This window comes from Branchiostoma lanceolatum, chromosome 2 (assembly GCF_035083965.1).
Source record: "Branchiostoma lanceolatum isolate klBraLanc5 chromosome 2, klBraLanc5.hap2, whole genome shotgun sequence".
Classification (NCBI taxonomy): Eukaryota; Metazoa; Chordata; class Leptocardii; order Amphioxiformes; family Branchiostomatidae; genus Branchiostoma; species Branchiostoma lanceolatum.
In genome coordinates this window covers 20,140,524-20,158,638 of record NC_089723.1, presented here as the reverse complement: position 1 = coordinate 20,158,638, position 18,115 = coordinate 20,140,524, and the positions used below count along the sequence as shown (strand labels likewise).

The 18,115-nt window shown below is 42.5% G+C and overlaps 1 protein-coding gene across 1 annotated transcript; it reads left to right on the top strand.

Annotated features, from left to right (window-relative positions):
• Positions 1-2,372: 2,372 nt before the first annotated feature.
• Positions 2,373-17,021, top strand: LOC136426900 (mucin-22-like). Its single transcript, XM_066415620.1, has 19 exons — positions 2,373-2,893; positions 8,267-8,356; positions 8,879-9,014; positions 9,363-9,459; positions 9,574-9,688; positions 10,050-10,191; positions 10,694-10,790; positions 10,906-11,026; positions 12,235-12,370; positions 12,692-12,788; positions 13,003-13,120; positions 13,394-13,529; positions 14,041-14,137; positions 14,250-14,364; positions 14,817-14,930; positions 15,363-15,620; positions 15,719-15,841; positions 16,253-16,375; positions 16,789-17,021. Exons 2-19 carry the CDS (start codon positions 8,290-8,292, stop codon positions 17,019-17,021), a joined length of 2,325 nt encoding a protein of 774 aa, XP_066271717.1. The 5' UTR covers positions 2,373-2,893; positions 8,267-8,289.
• The last annotated feature ends 1,094 nt before the right edge of the window (positions 17,022-18,115 follow it).

The window sequence follows — 18,115 nt, the reverse complement described above, 5'->3', positions numbered from 1 at the left end:
ACCACATTTCACAAGTCGGTAATATATACCCTATCATAGCCTAATCTGCAGTACCGCTTCCGACCGCCTCCAGAAAAGTGGCTAAAACGACCGTCAAATTTCCACATTTCCGGATCCGTCTTTTCGGGAATGGGGAAATCGCGAAAGGCTCGGAAAGGGGTTTTAATGTTTTATGCTTCTTTGACTTTGTTTTCAATCATGCAACTGCTTAAAACCAAAGAATGCCAATATCTGCGACATTTCGCAGACAAAATCATTGGACATTAAGGAACGAGTGACACGTTAAGACTTTCCTTTCCAATTTATCAGAACTGGTCCGTGGTCCAGTGTACCCTTGCTGTAAATTGTCACATTCTGAATGGCTTCCACATCCAAATTCCATTCACATTTGGGAAACAGGAAGACTTTTGTTTATAAATATATCCAATGTGCCTTTCAAGATATTGTGAGGTGTGTGGATTACTTGTGGTTGCAATATAACCTTGAACGCCAGCGGAGCCAGTTGATTGGCCCTTGGATGAAAGAACAAAACTATGTTAGTTTGTTACACCGTCTTGTGAAACGATACCACCTAAATCCTCACGAAGGAAAAATATAAGGGATTAAATGTTTATTATACCACGTTCCGTGTATCAGGTATTTCATAACCGTCGTGATCTTTACTTTAAGTGCAATCATATCAGTTTATTGACTAATTTAGGCATTGGGGGTTTCCAGGAATGTCCGGCATTAAATCAAGTCAGAGGCCTTCTGTGCTAATGTATTTGCAATAATGAAGGTGGAATCAATTACATGTATTCTAAAACACAGGAGCACAGAATGAAATTAACGCAAACAGTTGACATGATAGGAGATACCTATAACAGGCGACACTCTAAATCCGGAAAAATTACAGCTTTCTTTGGGAAGACAATAGCATTATCTGAAACTGATGATATTACATCATGATGCAAAACAAACTAAAATCGAAACTTTATATAATGTACAGTTTGCCCAAATTCTGTCTGAGGTTCCCAGAATTCTGTCTGACGTTCTTCAGAATTCTGCAGAATTCTCAGAATGCTGAATTGGAGACATCTGATCGTTACCTGGATATTGATAATTTTGTTACATCATACTTTTAGACATTGATTCATTTGGTCAATCTAATTAGAAAAAGTTTTCCGGATTTAGATTGTCTTTTCAGATTGATAGTGCCGTCTGTTCTATATCATTTTCACATTTCAAATAAGTTTTGACTGTAGTTGATTGCAATAGAAATAGACTGTTTTAAAGCAAATGGATGGATAACGATTATGTTACATTTTGCGACAAAAACTAGTAACTAAGTCTGATGAAAAGTGAGTATAATGTTAGCATTGTCCTACGTCATCCATGTTAATTTGGCGTTCTGTTAATAAATGCTAGCAAATTGCATATATTCTTAATGATCAGACTGTAATAAACCACAAGTAAAAGTTTCCGCGTCCTACTCCATTGGCATTGCAAAGTCAGGAGCCTAATTGTTGAACAACAGTTACTAGTACGATATGTCCTTGACATATAATTAGTCTGATAGGATTATTACTTGTGCTGTATATGGCTCGGGGATCGCTAGCTCCCTAACTGCGAGATCGGTGTCAAAAAGTTAGGAAGATGTCTTAAAATTCACATCCCTACCATTTCTGATTGGAAATACTTGAGAACGACAACCACAACATACTTGTAACTAAAAACAACAGAAGTGTTCTCCAATTCAGAAAGATCAGATGATGTGACTTTAATCTCTTATCATCATGTCAACCCATCTTTCCTCGTACTTTTGCGAGCCCTTCCTTTAGAGGGGAACTCAGCTCCAGAAGTAGGCGTTATTTTGTAAAACAATTTTTGTTTGATACAAAATCAACCACTACTGAATTTGTAAGATTTCATCACAATGTCGTGATGACTTACTAGAACTGTAAAAAGGGAGACGTTCCGCTGACTGTCATGACAGAGAAAAAGATGCACACACACACACGCACACACAAGCACGCCCCCCCCCCCACACACACACACACATACACACACACACACACGCAAACACACACAAACAAAAACCGCCCCCCACACACATATACATACAGACATACATACACACACGCGCGCACACACACACACACACACAATGTACACACACACTCACACACACACACACACACACACACAAATACACACACACACATACATACACACACAAACTTTTTCAAAGCTAGAGTTCATTTTTCTAAGTGAATGAAGATCTCAACGTCCTCTGCTGTTTTGTCTCTAGCTTCCAACTGAAATGGACCACCAGAAAAACGAAGGGCTGTCTAGTATGATATGTGCACCTTCACTCCTTCCAAGAATCATTGTGTCAGTCCCCACCGTAGTTATCGAAGTAAAACTGCAGGTCGGCAGTGCGTGAATGTTATAATACTGCTGCAGTACTGACGGTGATTAATAGGGCCGTTTTTGAACCATGTAACAGAGGTTGATTGCTTTGGACTCAGAACCAATAGGTCCCGGGTTCGATGCTCACCATGCCCCAATGTTGTGCCCTTGGGAAAGACACTCTGCACGACCTTCCCTGGTGCCCACCGAGCCTCTTCGGCTAATCTGTCTAAAAGTGTGCAAAACACACAAAAAAAACTACGGAATTTGCCTCAAAGAGCCGTACAATTTTTGTTTCAAAACTCTAGTCTGTGTTTACAACTTTCGGGCCGGCCGCTAGTGTAAGGTCAAGAGGTCTTGCTTAAGCCGACCTCCTATTGGTTTGTCCAAGGCCAATAGCTGGCAGCCATCACAAGTTGTCGGAAAGGGCGTCATTATGTAGCCACAGATCCCCGCGAGCAGCGCAGAGCGACAGTACAGACTGTGGAGAGGTCCTCACCAGGTCAGTCCGCCTCATTTAATGTTTAACGAGGGGAGGGGACTTTTTCATGGATTTGCGTGTCATATATATTCCTAGAACTTGCGTTAGTTGCTTTATTGTTGAAAATATTATCTTTGCTTGTGATATTTGTTTCAACTTTGGTGTATCCGTAGTTCTTAATAAGTTGATAAGCGTGTAGCAAAGGTAGCCTGGCTCGAAGTGAGAAAAAAAGATGTGGTCAGCGCTGTGTTATGCGTTCATGTGGCCGGTAAAATATTTCAAATCAGCTACAACCTGCATCTCCACCATTTATGATACTCGTAGACGCTGGTAGACCTACAGTTGTCAATATTAATCAGCCATGTTGCCTTTATAGCCGAAGACAAGAACGGTATTTTGTACTTCTTACAACAAAGAAGGAGGCTCATTATCTTTCACCCCGCAGGTATTAGGGCCGTGTAGGCTTCTGCTTCAATCATTCGCATGCGTCATCCGAACTGACCTTACATTAGGTGGTGGAGTCACGCAGCAGTTTTTAATCCTTCTGGATTTGTTTTGAGAGAGTGTAAAACGGAGACCTGTGCAGTCTATGCTGTATCTGTTTGGTGTACATATAAATGACGCAGCGTAGGTTAAAGGTGCTTAAAGTCTACATTTCCTATATGGCTATACCCCAACCACACGATCACCAAAAGGTCGTCCGATTTTAAAATCCACAGAGGGTCCCGCCCGTTTTCCACCCGCAATAGTGAAAATTTACCCTATCAAATCTACTGGGGCTCTATGACCTGCGAACATATGCCTATCCCTAAAATCGCGCGATGATCGAGAGAACTCCGGTCGTATTACAATACTGTCGAAAATGTCATTTAGAGTTAGCAGACTCGCTGGCAGAGAGATTTATGAGAGAAAGCAGAAGTCCCATGTCCTAGCTGCACCATTTGTGATGGAACCTTCCTTAATATTAAGTACAGGTTGTATACATGTCTAAATTTCCTAGACAAATCCTGCGATTTCAATGATATAGGTTTGTATCAGTCTTGAAAAGCATACATTATAAGGGATTTTCCGCTAGCTAATTGATAGACCTAAAGAGGCTGAAAAAATTCAAATTCAAATTTAATGATGTTTAGTCTGAGTTTGAGATAAATCCCCCCTCTAACAACTAACTGCACAAAGCAATGCGGCATCAATGATTGGAACACGAATAAAATAAAAGGATGCAACTTAAATTTCGTGGGATATATGATTTCCAGATTTGTTTTGAACAACACTTTGTGGCTCCGAACAAAACGATGCCCTTTGATAAGTAATTTCATATCAGGCAGCGATCTCGGAATCCTGTCGGACAACTTAGATATAGCCCTGGGTGCTCGCGTGGTTGCCACAGTAACTTGTTATCGTGACAGAATCACACATCATTTCTATACCTACAAGTTGGGGTATTTTTTGCCGCTAGCAAGAACTGTGGAATGTCAACACTGCTCAGGCGGCCATTTTGTCAGTACGCGTCATGCAGGTCTTTTAGATAACTTCATATTCTCGAAGCTCTTTCATCAGACTTTCCTGTCACTATGGTGTATCGACTGTAGGCGGCAGTGGTATCGCGCGCAACAATACCTTTGAGAGATATTTTAGATTTGCATGCGACTATAGCAATGCAAAGTGCAACGTAAATCTATACTAATGTTTAGACGTTGGGCAGTTGCAGGACTGATGTCCTACGATGGCAACGACTGCACACCCAGTCCCAAACGGGACAACTGTGGCCGCGATTACCGTGTGGTTCCTCGTGCTGCTGACCACTCCCGTCGTGCCGTGTCCAGAGCCGTGTTCATGTTCTGGTACAGATGTTTATTGCAGATACCGTGGACTTACATCCATTCCAGACAACATACCCAGTACTACATCATCGCTAGACCTGAAAGGCAATGCTATACAAACCATCCGGAACAACACTTTCATTGGTCTGTCAAATCTAAGGGATCTCGATTTGCAACAAAACGTCATTATCAACCTCACACATGATTCATTCTCCGGGCTGTCCAATCTTCAGGAGCTGAATATGAACAATAACCTCATCAGAAAAGTCCCCAGTGGCACTTTCAGTGGCTTGTTAAATCTGGAGGACCTCTATGTAAACTACAACTCCATATCCACCATCACCAACGATACATTCACCGGGCTGTCCAATCTTCAGAGGCTGGGCATTCGTCACAACCACATAAGAAGAATCCCCAGCGACGCTTTCGTCGGCTTGTCGAATCTACAGTACCTCAATCTAGATTATAACTTCATATATTGACCACCCTCACCAACAATACATTCTCCGGGTTGTCCAATCTTGAGTGGCTGAGTATTCGCAATAATCGGATGAACAAAGTCTCCGATGGCGCTTTTGTCGGCCTGTCAATGCTTTCACGGCTTTATCTTGGCCACAATGTCATCAGCAACATCACAAATGACACTTTCGCCGTTCTGTTGAACTTACAATATCTTAGCATGCGACACAATTCCATTACAAGCATAACCAATGGCGCGTTCACCGGTATGCCTAACCTTCAAAACCTTAATCTCGCTAACAATGGCATTACACGAATCCACAGTAGCACGTTTGTCGACCTATACAATTTACAAACTTTGTATCTCGACAAATCCCCCAGAACTAACATCAGTGCCATCGTTTTTCCCAACCTTGAACTCTTTTATTTTCGGTATAGTAAGATAGGAAGTGACCTCTTCCCCGATTTATCGAAGCTCTGGTACCTGAATCTGCGTTATAGTGGCATCACAAGTATCGCAGGTGGAGCCTTTGGTGGTCTACACAGTCTTTATCCATTGGAACTTCAGAACAACGATATAATTAATATCGCCAGTAGCACTTTCATTGGTCTGCCCAGTCTTGAGTTTCTATATCTTGAGGAGAACAACGACATTACAACTATTGAGAAAGGAGCTTTTATTGGTCTATCCAGTGTTTATTTCCTGGAACTTCAGAACAAAGACATAACAAATATCGTTAGTGGTACTTTCAGTGGTCTGTCAAGTCTTGAGGATCTGTATCTTCAGAACAACGACATTACAACTATCGAAAGTGGTGCTTTCAGTGGGCTTGAAAATCTTACAAATCTCAATCTCGATGATAATATCATAACCAACATCAGTAATGGCACTTTCATTGGTCTGACCGTTATAACGGGCGGACCCCTCGGCTATACAACTCCCTCGGCTGCACAACTCCCTTGCCGGCATAAGAGCTCCCCCCTCCCCCAATATATATGTCGCGCGTTATAGGAGGCCTGCACAGGAGGCTAATACTAAGTATCATATTGACAGTCCTATAATTTTCCAATTTAGATGAGATATGGTGTTTTGCATTAATTATGCAAATTAGGAATTTGTTTGCATAATTGGTATCTGTTGATGATCCACTTTCCATAAACTACATTACGTTACATGTATTTGAGTCTTATAATGGAAAACACTGCAAATATAGATTTTCCTCATTAGCTATGCAAATTAAGTCCCAATTAGCATAATTTACACTCCATTGTGTATATCTCTATCTAAGCTACCTGCATACTAAATATCATGGAAATCCGTTGTTCCTTTGTTCAGTTATTCTCCTAAGAAGATTTTCACAAAAACGCCCCTGCAGTTCCAGAGGAAGCTGCTAGGGTGCCCAAACCTACACCACTTCTTTATTACATCACAAGCTATCTGCCACCCAAAAATCAAGACCACAGCACGTCCAGGTCAAAAGATACAAAAATTGAAGCTCTGCTGCGGTACCAAGGTCACATACCAGGGGGCCCAGAATCGACCTTGAATTTCGGCTTCACAACACCTGCCCACATACCAAATATCATTGTAATCCATCAAGAGGCTCTTGAGTTATGCTGACTGGAATGGTGCGGAAACACAAACAAACAGACAGACAAACAAACAAACAGACAGACAGACACACCCAAAACTATATCTCCATTTTTCATGGAGATTAAAATAGAGATTTGGTACTCATGCAGTTAAAGAAGTTGAAAAGATTACACCAATGTATCCTATCTGCTCTCAATACTTTCAGTTGATCACCTTTGCATGTACATTTAAATAGAACATTGCGCTACTATCTTACACCGAGGTCGCTGCAACCCCATGACCTCCCCAGGTCAAGGATAGATAACCAGCTCATTAGTTCAGTGACTTGACGATGTGGACTAACGTCTGCCTGGAGTCATACATCCGTCTTCTCAAAGTGTCTTTGTAAGATGTTCCAACGCTAGTGTCTTTGTAGATGTTCCCACGCCTAATAGCGACTATAGTCACTGACGTAGATACAAGGTGGTCTTTCTCATGTACAGTGATAGAGATTTGGTAGTTAAAGTAACGTAGTAGAAAACAGCAACCCCACGACCTCCCAGGTCAAGGTAACCGGGTACCCGGATGTCAATTATATTCATGACTTTCAAGTTTTCACAAAGTTTTTTGCTTGTTGAGAAAGTACAGTGGAGTCAAGAAACAAAGCCTAATCCAAGGAGGTGCATTGCGATAGCTGCTTAGAGAAAGTACTATTATCGTTACATAGAATACATGTACATGTACTTTTATTGTTATCTGACGATTTGGATTTAAGTCTGCCTGGAGTTATACACCCCTCCTCTTACTCATTGTCTGACAGTAAGCCTCTGAGTAGCTTAAACGTACTTCACCTGCTGTAACACAAGTTCCAAAATTTGCCACCAACTATACCAGGTGATTTTTTTCCTCGGTGGTCAAAATCCTCCCAAATCCTCCCCTGACGAGGGTAGTTCCATTCGGGGGTGGAAAGTTTTTGACGACGTCGTCTTCGAATGCAGGGTTATCGGAGCTATTTAGACACGTTCTGAATACATGTACGTCAGTCTGTCATATTTGTATTTCTGGCTGTATTAGTGACGTTTAATCTAGCATACATCCCTGAATGACCCGTTTTTTTTCAAATCCCGGATGTATGTTACCCTGCGGATTTAGGTGAAGTAGCGTTACATCTGATTGAACTTGTGGAATACATTTTGTTACTTTCTCCTCTGCATTAGTCTCCAACCAGACCCAATAGATTGCAAAGACCGTATCCAACTAGAAGAAGGAGCTTATAGTGCAATGAGACTTGGGTTGGCAATGAAAACTCCTTCTGCCTGTTGGATACGGTCTTTGCCAACCCGTAGGTCTGCTTGGAGACTACTCTGCATTACCGAGGACGGGAGAGGAACTAAACTTGTGTTTACACAATACAAAAGTAACTCAAGCAACTGGGTATTTTTGGTAAATTCTGCCCAGTTGCTTGAGTAATTTATGTGTCCTGTATCTCATTATCTGGATGCCTAACCTCTATCGACAAACTTTTGTTTGTTGTTTCAGAGGGAATAAACAACAGAGAGACCATGAACCCAGGGGCGCTGTCTGGAGGAGTAGTCCTAGTACTCGTGTTGACCCAAGCGGCTGGTCAAGGTAAGTATCCATGTTTTATGATTACCAACTCCTACAAATAGTGTTTTTTTAAATTTCCAGTTCTTTTGTTCACGCTTTTTGCGGCTTCGATCGCACGACGAAATACAAATCATATGGTTCTGAAATTTCAAAATTTAGGTGATTTATGTTACGTGGTGTGGTGATAGTGGAGTATTAGGTGGGACGTACAATTTTAGATATACATGTATAACAACTATATACGGCTATGGTGGCTCAACTGCAGTAACATCACGGTATTTGTCTCCAAGGTCATCACGTATATCTCGAAGGTCAATGTGACTTTGCTCACAAGGTCAAAGTTCTATTTTACATTGAAATTAAGTAACGTCCAGGCTCATCACTTTGATTGACAGGCTGAAGTCTCTTTTCTTTAAATCAGCTTTGTAAAATACCGAAACTCATAGGTATACTTAAGACTATCAGTTGGTGTCTATTGCTACCTGTACTAACTGTGTATGGTACAAAAATAATGACACATTTTTCTTTATGTATACGGAACAGAGACTCACAGTCTCACCATTAAGACGGATGATGCTCCTTACTCTGGCAGTACCAATACTTTGACCGTGGAAATCTTTTCTGACGGATGTGATAGTGCGTGTGTGTCAACAAGTGTGTCCGGACTCTCATCAAGGGGGTAGGCACAATTACGTATTTTCATATAGAAAGTTCCATGGAGTCTATGTGCTGTTTATATCTACTTAAACGGATAAGTACAGATAAGCATCGTAATTAAAAAGTAAAAGAAAAACGTGTTGAGTATTCGCTAGAGTTTTTAAAAGCCGTAGGTCTAAATGCATGAAAGAAGTAGTTGTCTCTGATTACAAAACAAAATTGATACACTGCATGAAATGTGGAGTGTATCTTTTATTTATGCTTGATGCACAATGGTTATCTTCCAAAAAGATACATTTTTTGGCTTAAGTTTACTTAAATTGTACTTAAATTCTTATCATTACATTCTCGCCCATTCCCAATATCAAAGGACGGAATTTCTTCGGACATTCAACGATGAGGATTTCGGTGATCCCACGAGACTTCGACTGACAACTTCAGGGAACAACGGGCTACGAATTGACTGGGTCAGACTTTCTTCTCCGTTGTGTTTACTGATATCATCATTGATTTGTCTGAAACGGATTCAACAGTCATAGACATAGACATAGATATAATATCATTGCTTCCTCTCCTTGCAGATCAATGTGTACAACGCTTATACCGGGCGACAACGTCGATTTTTCTGTCACGATGGTTGCCTTTTGTCCACTGATTCTAGCGAGGGTAGCCGACAAATCGAACTGGAGTTAGAGGGTTAGTACCTTGTAAACGTTATCAAACTTTCTTCATCATATCAATATCGGGCTTCTTGGTGGGGCTACATCTGTGTAAGTCCACTCTGCTTCTCTAGGCGTCTCTGTCTATCATGATGTTCAGTAAATCCTGGACATTGACATCTTGAGCACGCTGGTCTCTATATCAAAGTTTGACGAGGTCGGTGTCTCGAGAATGAGGACACTCGCTTGCCCCTGCTGGTAGCAGTCTCCAGTGAATCTGAACCTTCTGTCTACTAGTATGTTTGGCGATAAAGTAGACATGTACATTAGTTCTGTGTCAAGCAGCGATGTTTTGAAAAAGGAGTGAGAAAACGGCAATATTTTTTTTAACCGAATAGAACCTGGTGCACATAGCCTAAAGATCAAGACGGGGCATGCTGATCATTCTGGGACTACTGATTCTCTGATCGTCGAAATCTTTTCGGACATTTGCAACGACACCTGCGTGTCAACGACGGTATCCAGACTCGGTGCAAAGGGGTATGTACGATCAAATAGAGAAATTCCTCGATTTTGACCGAATGTTTTTGTCCAGCAGTGCAGGTCATTCTTCTCAGGATCCTTTTCTGGAAATTGGTAATGATACCTGTGTGTACTAGGGCTCATGAGAAGGGGCAGGTGCTGTCAATTATGTAATTGTTCCATGTAATGTTACCCTGTATTCTCAATATCCTGTCATTTTTCACGTGAAATATCTAAAACTTAAATCACCTCCAGAATTGTAAGACACTAGTAAAGGTCCTGATCAAAGATCCGTCTGCCTTTCACAAAGGCTTGATATCAGTCATTGTTTACAAAGACCATGGTTTTATTTTGTCTATTATGCGGTATATTTGTTTATCTGCATTTTTCAAGAGACACTTAGAACTGCCGATCTGCCTCTAGCTCAGTGTTAGTCACAACTGCTGTTATCCAAAGTGAGCGTACCTTCTTGCTAACCACTAATCCATGTCCCATTCTTCCGTTGTACCCGGATTTTAAGGACAGAGCACGATCGGTTCTTCTTCGCTTCCGATTTCGGCGATCCCACGAGGATACGCGTCACAATTTCAGGAGACGACGCGCTTCGAATGGATTGGGTACGTATCATGAAATTACTTACAACTCTGTTCCTTTCGAATGTTTAACTAATTTGAACAAATCGAGTCATTATTGCTGGTAGATCATTTTCATAACAACCCTTCTTCACTATAGGTCAATGTGTACAATGCTTATTCTGGGAAGCACTACCGTTTCTTTTGTCCTGAGGCCACCGGATGTCTTTTCTCTACTGATGCCGGCGAGGGAGACGAACAGATCACCCTGGACTTCAACGGTTAGTACTTTCGGCAAGCAAGTACAGCGGTAGTACGAACTACCACTCAATGATCTTGTGGTAGGGATGCTTTGTCCTTACATGTACATGTGTGTGTTTATCGATGATGTGCTGAGCTACGCCAAAAACAATTACTCATTATAATTAGCCACTGGTTAAAATTTTGAAACAGATATTTCAGCGAATGCTAGCTGTCTTTCGTTAGGGACTATAAAAGTTAGTCTCCAAGCAGACCTACGGGTTGGCAAAGACCGTATCCAACAGGCAGAAGGAGTTTTCATAGCCAACCCAAGGTCTGCTACAACTCAAACAGGGCGGAGCATTTCTATTCAATAAAGGTGCCTCCCCCATCTCGTTGTAATGCTAACAGCCGTACGAATGTCCGGGGTACTAATCTTTTTATGACCAAGCCCAGTCACCCGCGCACGTCCCAGTGGGAGGTTCGCGCCTTGGTTGAGCCTAGTAAAAAGCTCTCACAATAGCAGTTTCTTTCACCCATCGGCGATGTTTGTGGCATCATGGAAAACCGTTCTTACAAAAACATTCGTAGACAATGTTTACTGTTTCGGGTTCAAGCCTCTATTACTAAAGATTAACTGCAAGATTCCACGTGACCACATGGCGGGAATTGCCCTTACAGTTCCGACGTAACTGGTCAAAATTGATCGCATTTTGTGACGATTGAAGCAGTTTTGGTAGCGATCTTCGTAACAGATTGATTTTGAAAAAGAGACCAAGTCTTTTCTGTTGGCAACATTTAGTTTATTTTTCCTGGGAAGTTTAATTTTCGCGGTACAGCTCTGCCCAAGTGAACGGCCTCTCAGTCGCGGCCTGGAGGTGTCAGCCCGGCATGGCGCCGCACGCCCGTGCGGACAGAGAGTAATAAACTCACTTACAGAAGCACAGTTTGATTAGGTAACAATTAGATGTTAATAGCCTTTGTTCAGACCGACTTGTTCCAGACCTTAGATTGCACTATAAGCTCCTTTTTCCAGTTGGATACGGTCTTTGCAATCTATTGGGTCTGGTTGGAGACTATATAAAAGTCACTTTTTTGTTCACTGACGATAGACAGCGGATGCTGTCTGAATGGTCTGTTTCAAAACTCTATCCAGTTGCTTGGGTAACTATTTGTGGCATTTCTTATTACCTGGATGTCTAACCTTCATCGACGGATACAGCTACGGTTATATTGTTTAACCAAACAGGGACGCACAGCCTTACCATCAGGACGAGTAATCCTGAAAACTCCGGGAGCCCCGAATCTTTGACCGTGGAAATCTTTTCTGACGGTTGTGACAACGTCTGTGTGACAACAACAGTATCCGGCCTCACAGCAGATGGGTAGGTACAATCAGTTTCGAATTTGCACATATGCCTGGGTTTGGTTTTCTCATGCAGAAACTAGATAAACATTTATCTGTTCGGAGAAACGCATGCTGAGTCGTAGCCATCATTCGTTCATGCTTATACTGATTTTTCAAACTCGCTGGTCCTCACAGTAAACGCACCATGACACTACTGACTAGTACTGTAACCTTAGATGTGCTCCTGATTTACTCTGAACTATATAACACATGTGTGTCTCTTGATAAGTTGCATCCACTTGCATCCCAAACATTTCTAATCATGAATTTCATAAACCTATTTCCCGCATGAACAAAGGACAAAGTACGACCGAACCTTCGCCGCAGAAGATTTCGGTGCCCCCACCAGGCTTCGACTTACAACTTCAGGAGATCAATGGCTACAGCTTGACTGGGTTCGTCTGATACCCTAAAGTATACGTAAAGATAGCGTTTATTCATTAGCCTGATAAGGTATGAATGAAGTTCTCTTTGCGTATGCTAAGGTATGTTTAGATATTGGATTTCGTTCAGTGAGATATATAGGTGCGTATAAAACATCTGACTGTTCGGTCCATAGGTGTTTATAGAAACTATTTCAGCTGTTTACCACAATATTTTCCCTCACAGATTGACGTCTTCAATGCCTATACCGGGCGATTCTATCGTTTTCACTGTCCCTCCGGCGGCTGTGACCTGTCCACTGATACTAGCGAGGGAAGCCAACAAATCTCCCTGGATTTTAAGGGTCAGTACCTCTGTCAGACTGTTTCAGTGTTTTTGCCTATCTTTCCATTTGTGTACCATGTAGCGGTGTGCTGAATAACAAGTCTTGTGTGTTAGTATGTTAGTCAATGTGCCATGTGCCAATTTAACTGTGTTTTAATGTACAGAACATGCAATTCAGCTCTTGGGCTGCTAAATATTCCCTGAATAAAACCCCATTACTCTGTATTATCATTATCATAAAAAGTAAAAGCTAACGTCGATATATATATATATATGTTGTTTCACCAAACAGAGACACACGTCCTCACAATCCGGACGAATGAGACTGAGAACTCCGGAAGCCCGGATTCCGTGACCGTGGAAATCTTTTCGGACGCTTGTGCAGACGCCTGCGTGACAACAACAGCAGCCGGACTCACGGCAGATGGGTAGGGACAAATAAGATTATCAAAAAGGTTTTGAAATTGCGATTTCTAGACTCAACATGCTTTTAGATTCCTTGTATTACACGTTCTCTTCTTCATTTCATCCACCCCCATTCCACTGGGGCGGCGAATTCGATTTAGGTCGCGGCGGAAGCGCGACGAAAGTGCCGTCAAGTGGAATGGGCCCGGGGGTCTAAACAGTATAGTCAATATAGAATATTGCGTGTCAAGTGGTATCCAATCATCTGCAGGTCTAGCCTTCATAATTCATAGTTTTAGATTATTATTGTCTGAAGTAGATTTGATTAATTTATAATGATTCCATTGGTCTGGCCTGATTACCCTAAGTTTTATCAGTTGCTTGTTGTGACGATATTATATCGCATCCATTTGCAAGGCTGCACCAGACAGATATATGTATCTATGTGCCTGCATGTATACGATGTCACACATATTGCCCTCAAATTTCTCTAACAATCAATTGTCGCATTTTCCCACATGTCCGACGTAAAAGGAGAGAGTACGATCGACCTTTTCTTGCCACAGATTTCGGGGATCCCACCAAGCTTGGGCTGTCCATTTCAGGGGCCAACTGGTTGCAGTTTGACTGGGTGAGTATAAACTGTACCTGATGCTGTCCAAGCTATTGATTTTTGTTCGAAGTCTTTTGCGCATCTTTTTTGTTGTACAGTAATGAGTTTTTGCTGTTGTTGTTATTTACAGATCACCGTGTACAATACGTATTCGGAGAAAAGTTACCGTTTTTCATGCCACGGCGGTTGCGACCTATCAACTGATCCAGACGAGGAAAGCCGACAGCTTTTCCTGGATTATGATGGTACGTACTGATATTGCGTTCGACGGTATACATTAGATAGGGCAGGTAGTGAAGAGTGTTTATGATTACTATGTCCTGTCATTGGATAATTCGTAGTCAAGTTCTTCCCCATACAAAAGATTTCTTTCATACAAAAGATGAAGCAAATACTATCAAGTCGAGAGAGAGAGAGAAAATGTGTGTGTGTGTGTGTGTGTGTGTGTGTGTGTGTGTGTGTGTGTGTGTGTGTGTGTGTGTGTGTGTGCAGAAGACTAGTAATATAGCATTGAAGGGGAATGAAAAACAACGCCGACACAATTTTTAGGGTCGTTTATGATTTACGTAATAATCTAGTTTTATGAAAGTAAGTTATAATTTACGTTTTAGATTTACACATAATCATATACTATTGGATGAGCTTGTTCTTTTGATTACTATTCTGGAGTGTTCAGGATTATTCTTTGTTGATACAGAGTGTACAGAAGGAAGACATAACTGCCACACTCATGCCTCCTGTAACAACACGATGGGCAGTTTTGACTGCACCTGTATTACAGGCTACAGAGGGGATGGACAAACCTGCGTCGGTATGTGTAAAATATCAGTGTTATTTTTCACATGAAGTAACTTTTAAGTTAAATACACTTAAAAATCAGAGACTGTAGCATCGAATAGGAAGACGGTCAAGTGTTTGTAAACTACAACAGATGTGGACGATTGAGTCATATATCGAGTATCATGACCCACGTTAATAATTTGACACAAGTTTGTGTGCTTAATTAACCCTTGCTAAAATAGTTACTTTTTAAACCTTTATTGCACCTCATATGTCACTTGGCTGACATTCTATTATATTTTCAAAAGGTCTTCGCATTAGCTATTGGGCATGTATTGATTGTGATTTGGTTTTGATATTTTTCTTTCACAATTCGACAGTGTAATGAATGTTTTTTTGTGTACGTTTTTGTACTCATTCCTCCCATGTGAATGTCAAATCCATTTTGTTTGTCTCCTTACAGAAGCAACCACGGCAGCGACCACGACCGCATCACTAACTACGACAGCAACCACGACTGCAGCACCAACTACGGCAGCAACCACGACTGCAGCACAGACTACTACAGCGACCACGACTGCAGCACCAACTACGGCAGCAACCACGACTGCAGCACAGAGTACTACAGCGACCACGACTGCAGCACCAACTACGGCAGCAACCACGACTGCAGCACAGACTACTACAGCGACCACGACTGCAGCAGAAACTACGACAAAAGGCATGCTTATAAATCATATCTATGCCCCATTAACAAACAAACATTTCTACACTCAATTCTAATTATGTTCCAATCTAATCAATGTTTTATCTATACAGATGTTGATGAATGTGCAGATGAAACCGACGACTGCAGCCCTTATGCCTCCTGTTCCAATACACCTGGCAGTTTTTCCTGCGATTGTAACTCAGGCTACAGCGGCGACGGTGTCACCTGTACAGGTAAGGACGTATCCTGTAACTTTCATGATTGTGACACAAACAGCGATGGGTGTAGTGGAACTTGCACGAACAGCCCGAAAGCTTCAATTGTTCCTGTGGTACCGGTTATATGTTAGATGGAGATGGTGTGACTTGTGATGGTCTGTCATGTTACTTTAAACCATATGTCAAAGGGTGCTTCTCTAATCATCTAAATAGATTTTTACAAGACAAAAGACATGTATGGTGATCTTACCACACTATGACTATTTGTGCTTGAAACAGTAAAAACCTTTTTTGTTGTTTGTATCATGCATCTAAATCAAAGTATTGTCGCTGATTTTCTTAAAGTTTAAAAAGTAACATTGTTTTTTCTTTTGGTTATACCAATACAAGTGAATTAACTTAAGTCAAATAAATATTCTGTTACAGATGTCGATGAATGTGCCAGTAATAACGGCGGGTGTGGAGGAACTTGCACGAACAGTGCAGGAAGTTTCCGCTGTTCTTGCGGTAACGGCTATGTGTTGAATGACGATGGCTTGACCTGTGATGGTGAGTTGTTTTCTCTCTTTTGTTTTATACTACCCTTATGCATTGGTCCCAATTGCGCCGGTGCCCGTAGGGGGTGCACATGAAGTCCCGTCCGGGCCCCGAAATTTGTCCCGGTGGACTGGCGGGTACCGGGGGTACCTCCAGGTGCTCGCACGATTAGCGCAAGGCGTCTATTTGTTACCGGGTCCCGCGTTGAATTTAAGTCCGAGTTAAAGTCACCTCGGCCCCCGGCCGGGCCCAAAAATAGCCCGGCAGCTGTAGGGTGTCCCGCGGGATCACGTAGGGTGCACGAAAGTGCAAGAAAGCAGACCGTCAACTACCCGGTCCCTTTTTCGAATCGGGACCTAAGCATAAGTCAGTCTTAACTGCTTGGTTCAGGTCATTTAGGTCTTTCCTGTTTTTTTTCACCTCAGCTTGCTCCGCTATCTACCCTGGGCTGAACCCTGCCGCCAATTTCGGTGTCTACCAGAACCAGTGCTTCTGGACCGGCTCGTGGAGCACTCCGCGGCTGAACTACACGCTGGCCAAGCAAGAGTGTCAGACACAGGGCGGCACGCTTGCCATGATCAAGGACGCCGCTATTCAAACATTTCTCCGGAACCATCTGAAGAGGACTGTCGCCTTCGGTCAACGTCTCCCTGGGTAAACCTACCTTGCAAGCTTGACAAAGACACATTCTAGCGTACTACAATGTATAAGACACAAAAACGTTGCCTCTCTAGCTATGAACACGTTCTAGTGGAGAATCATGAGGTCGTGAAGCTTTCATTTCTTTTTTCCTTTCTTCCTCTCTTCCTTTCTTCCTTTTTTTTACTTTCTTCCTTCCTTTCTTCCTAGCTTTCTTCATTCATTTATGTATTCATTCATTACTTGTTTCAGGAAGTATTGGATCGGCCTTGACGACCTTAACGCGGAGAAGTCTTTCTTCTGGATCGATGGGACCCCCCTGGGAGCGTACAACAGGATCTGGTCCAGCGTCCCACACAAGATCAGGGACTGCGTGGCTCTGAAGCCCCGAAGGAGGGTGCCTCGTTGGTCGATCAGTAACTGCCGCTTCGCCTATCCGTACATCTGCCAGCTGGGTGAGTAGGACTTATGCTTTGGTCCTAATTTCACCGGTGCCCGCAGGGGATGTAGTCCCGCCCGAGTCCCGAAGTCAGACATTTGTTCCGGTGGACTTCCGGGTCCCGCGTTGAATCTAAGTCCTAGTTAAAGTCACCGCGGGCTCCGACCAGACCGGCAGGGTGTCCTGCGAGGCAACGTAGGGTTCACGGCCGAAAGTGCCAAAAACAGCCCGTGGCCCTTTTTCCAATTGGGACCTAAGCATTACACAGGGCGTCCCACCCATCCACCTACATGTACATCTACAGTGTATCAGCGTGGTCAATATTAGGACTTATACAAGGCAACCTCACCCGCACATATGCCAGCTATCCAAGTAGAACTTATACAAGACTCGCAAAACCTATCTGTAACATGAAATATGCAGGAATGCAGGAATCATACAATATCTATAGCAATCTAATGTTACCATGTAATATTTGCAATGAGAGGTCAGTTTCAGTATGTACATGGCACGGGTCTCTTGGGAAGCTCTACAGTTTTCTTGACATCCAATGCTCCATTTTCTTACGAACGTCTCAACCTCTCACAGGCGGCAACGGGAGCAAGTAAGAAAGCGATGTACGGCGACGTCAGCCTCACAACATTGCTGTGACGTCAGATCATCTTTTCACATTT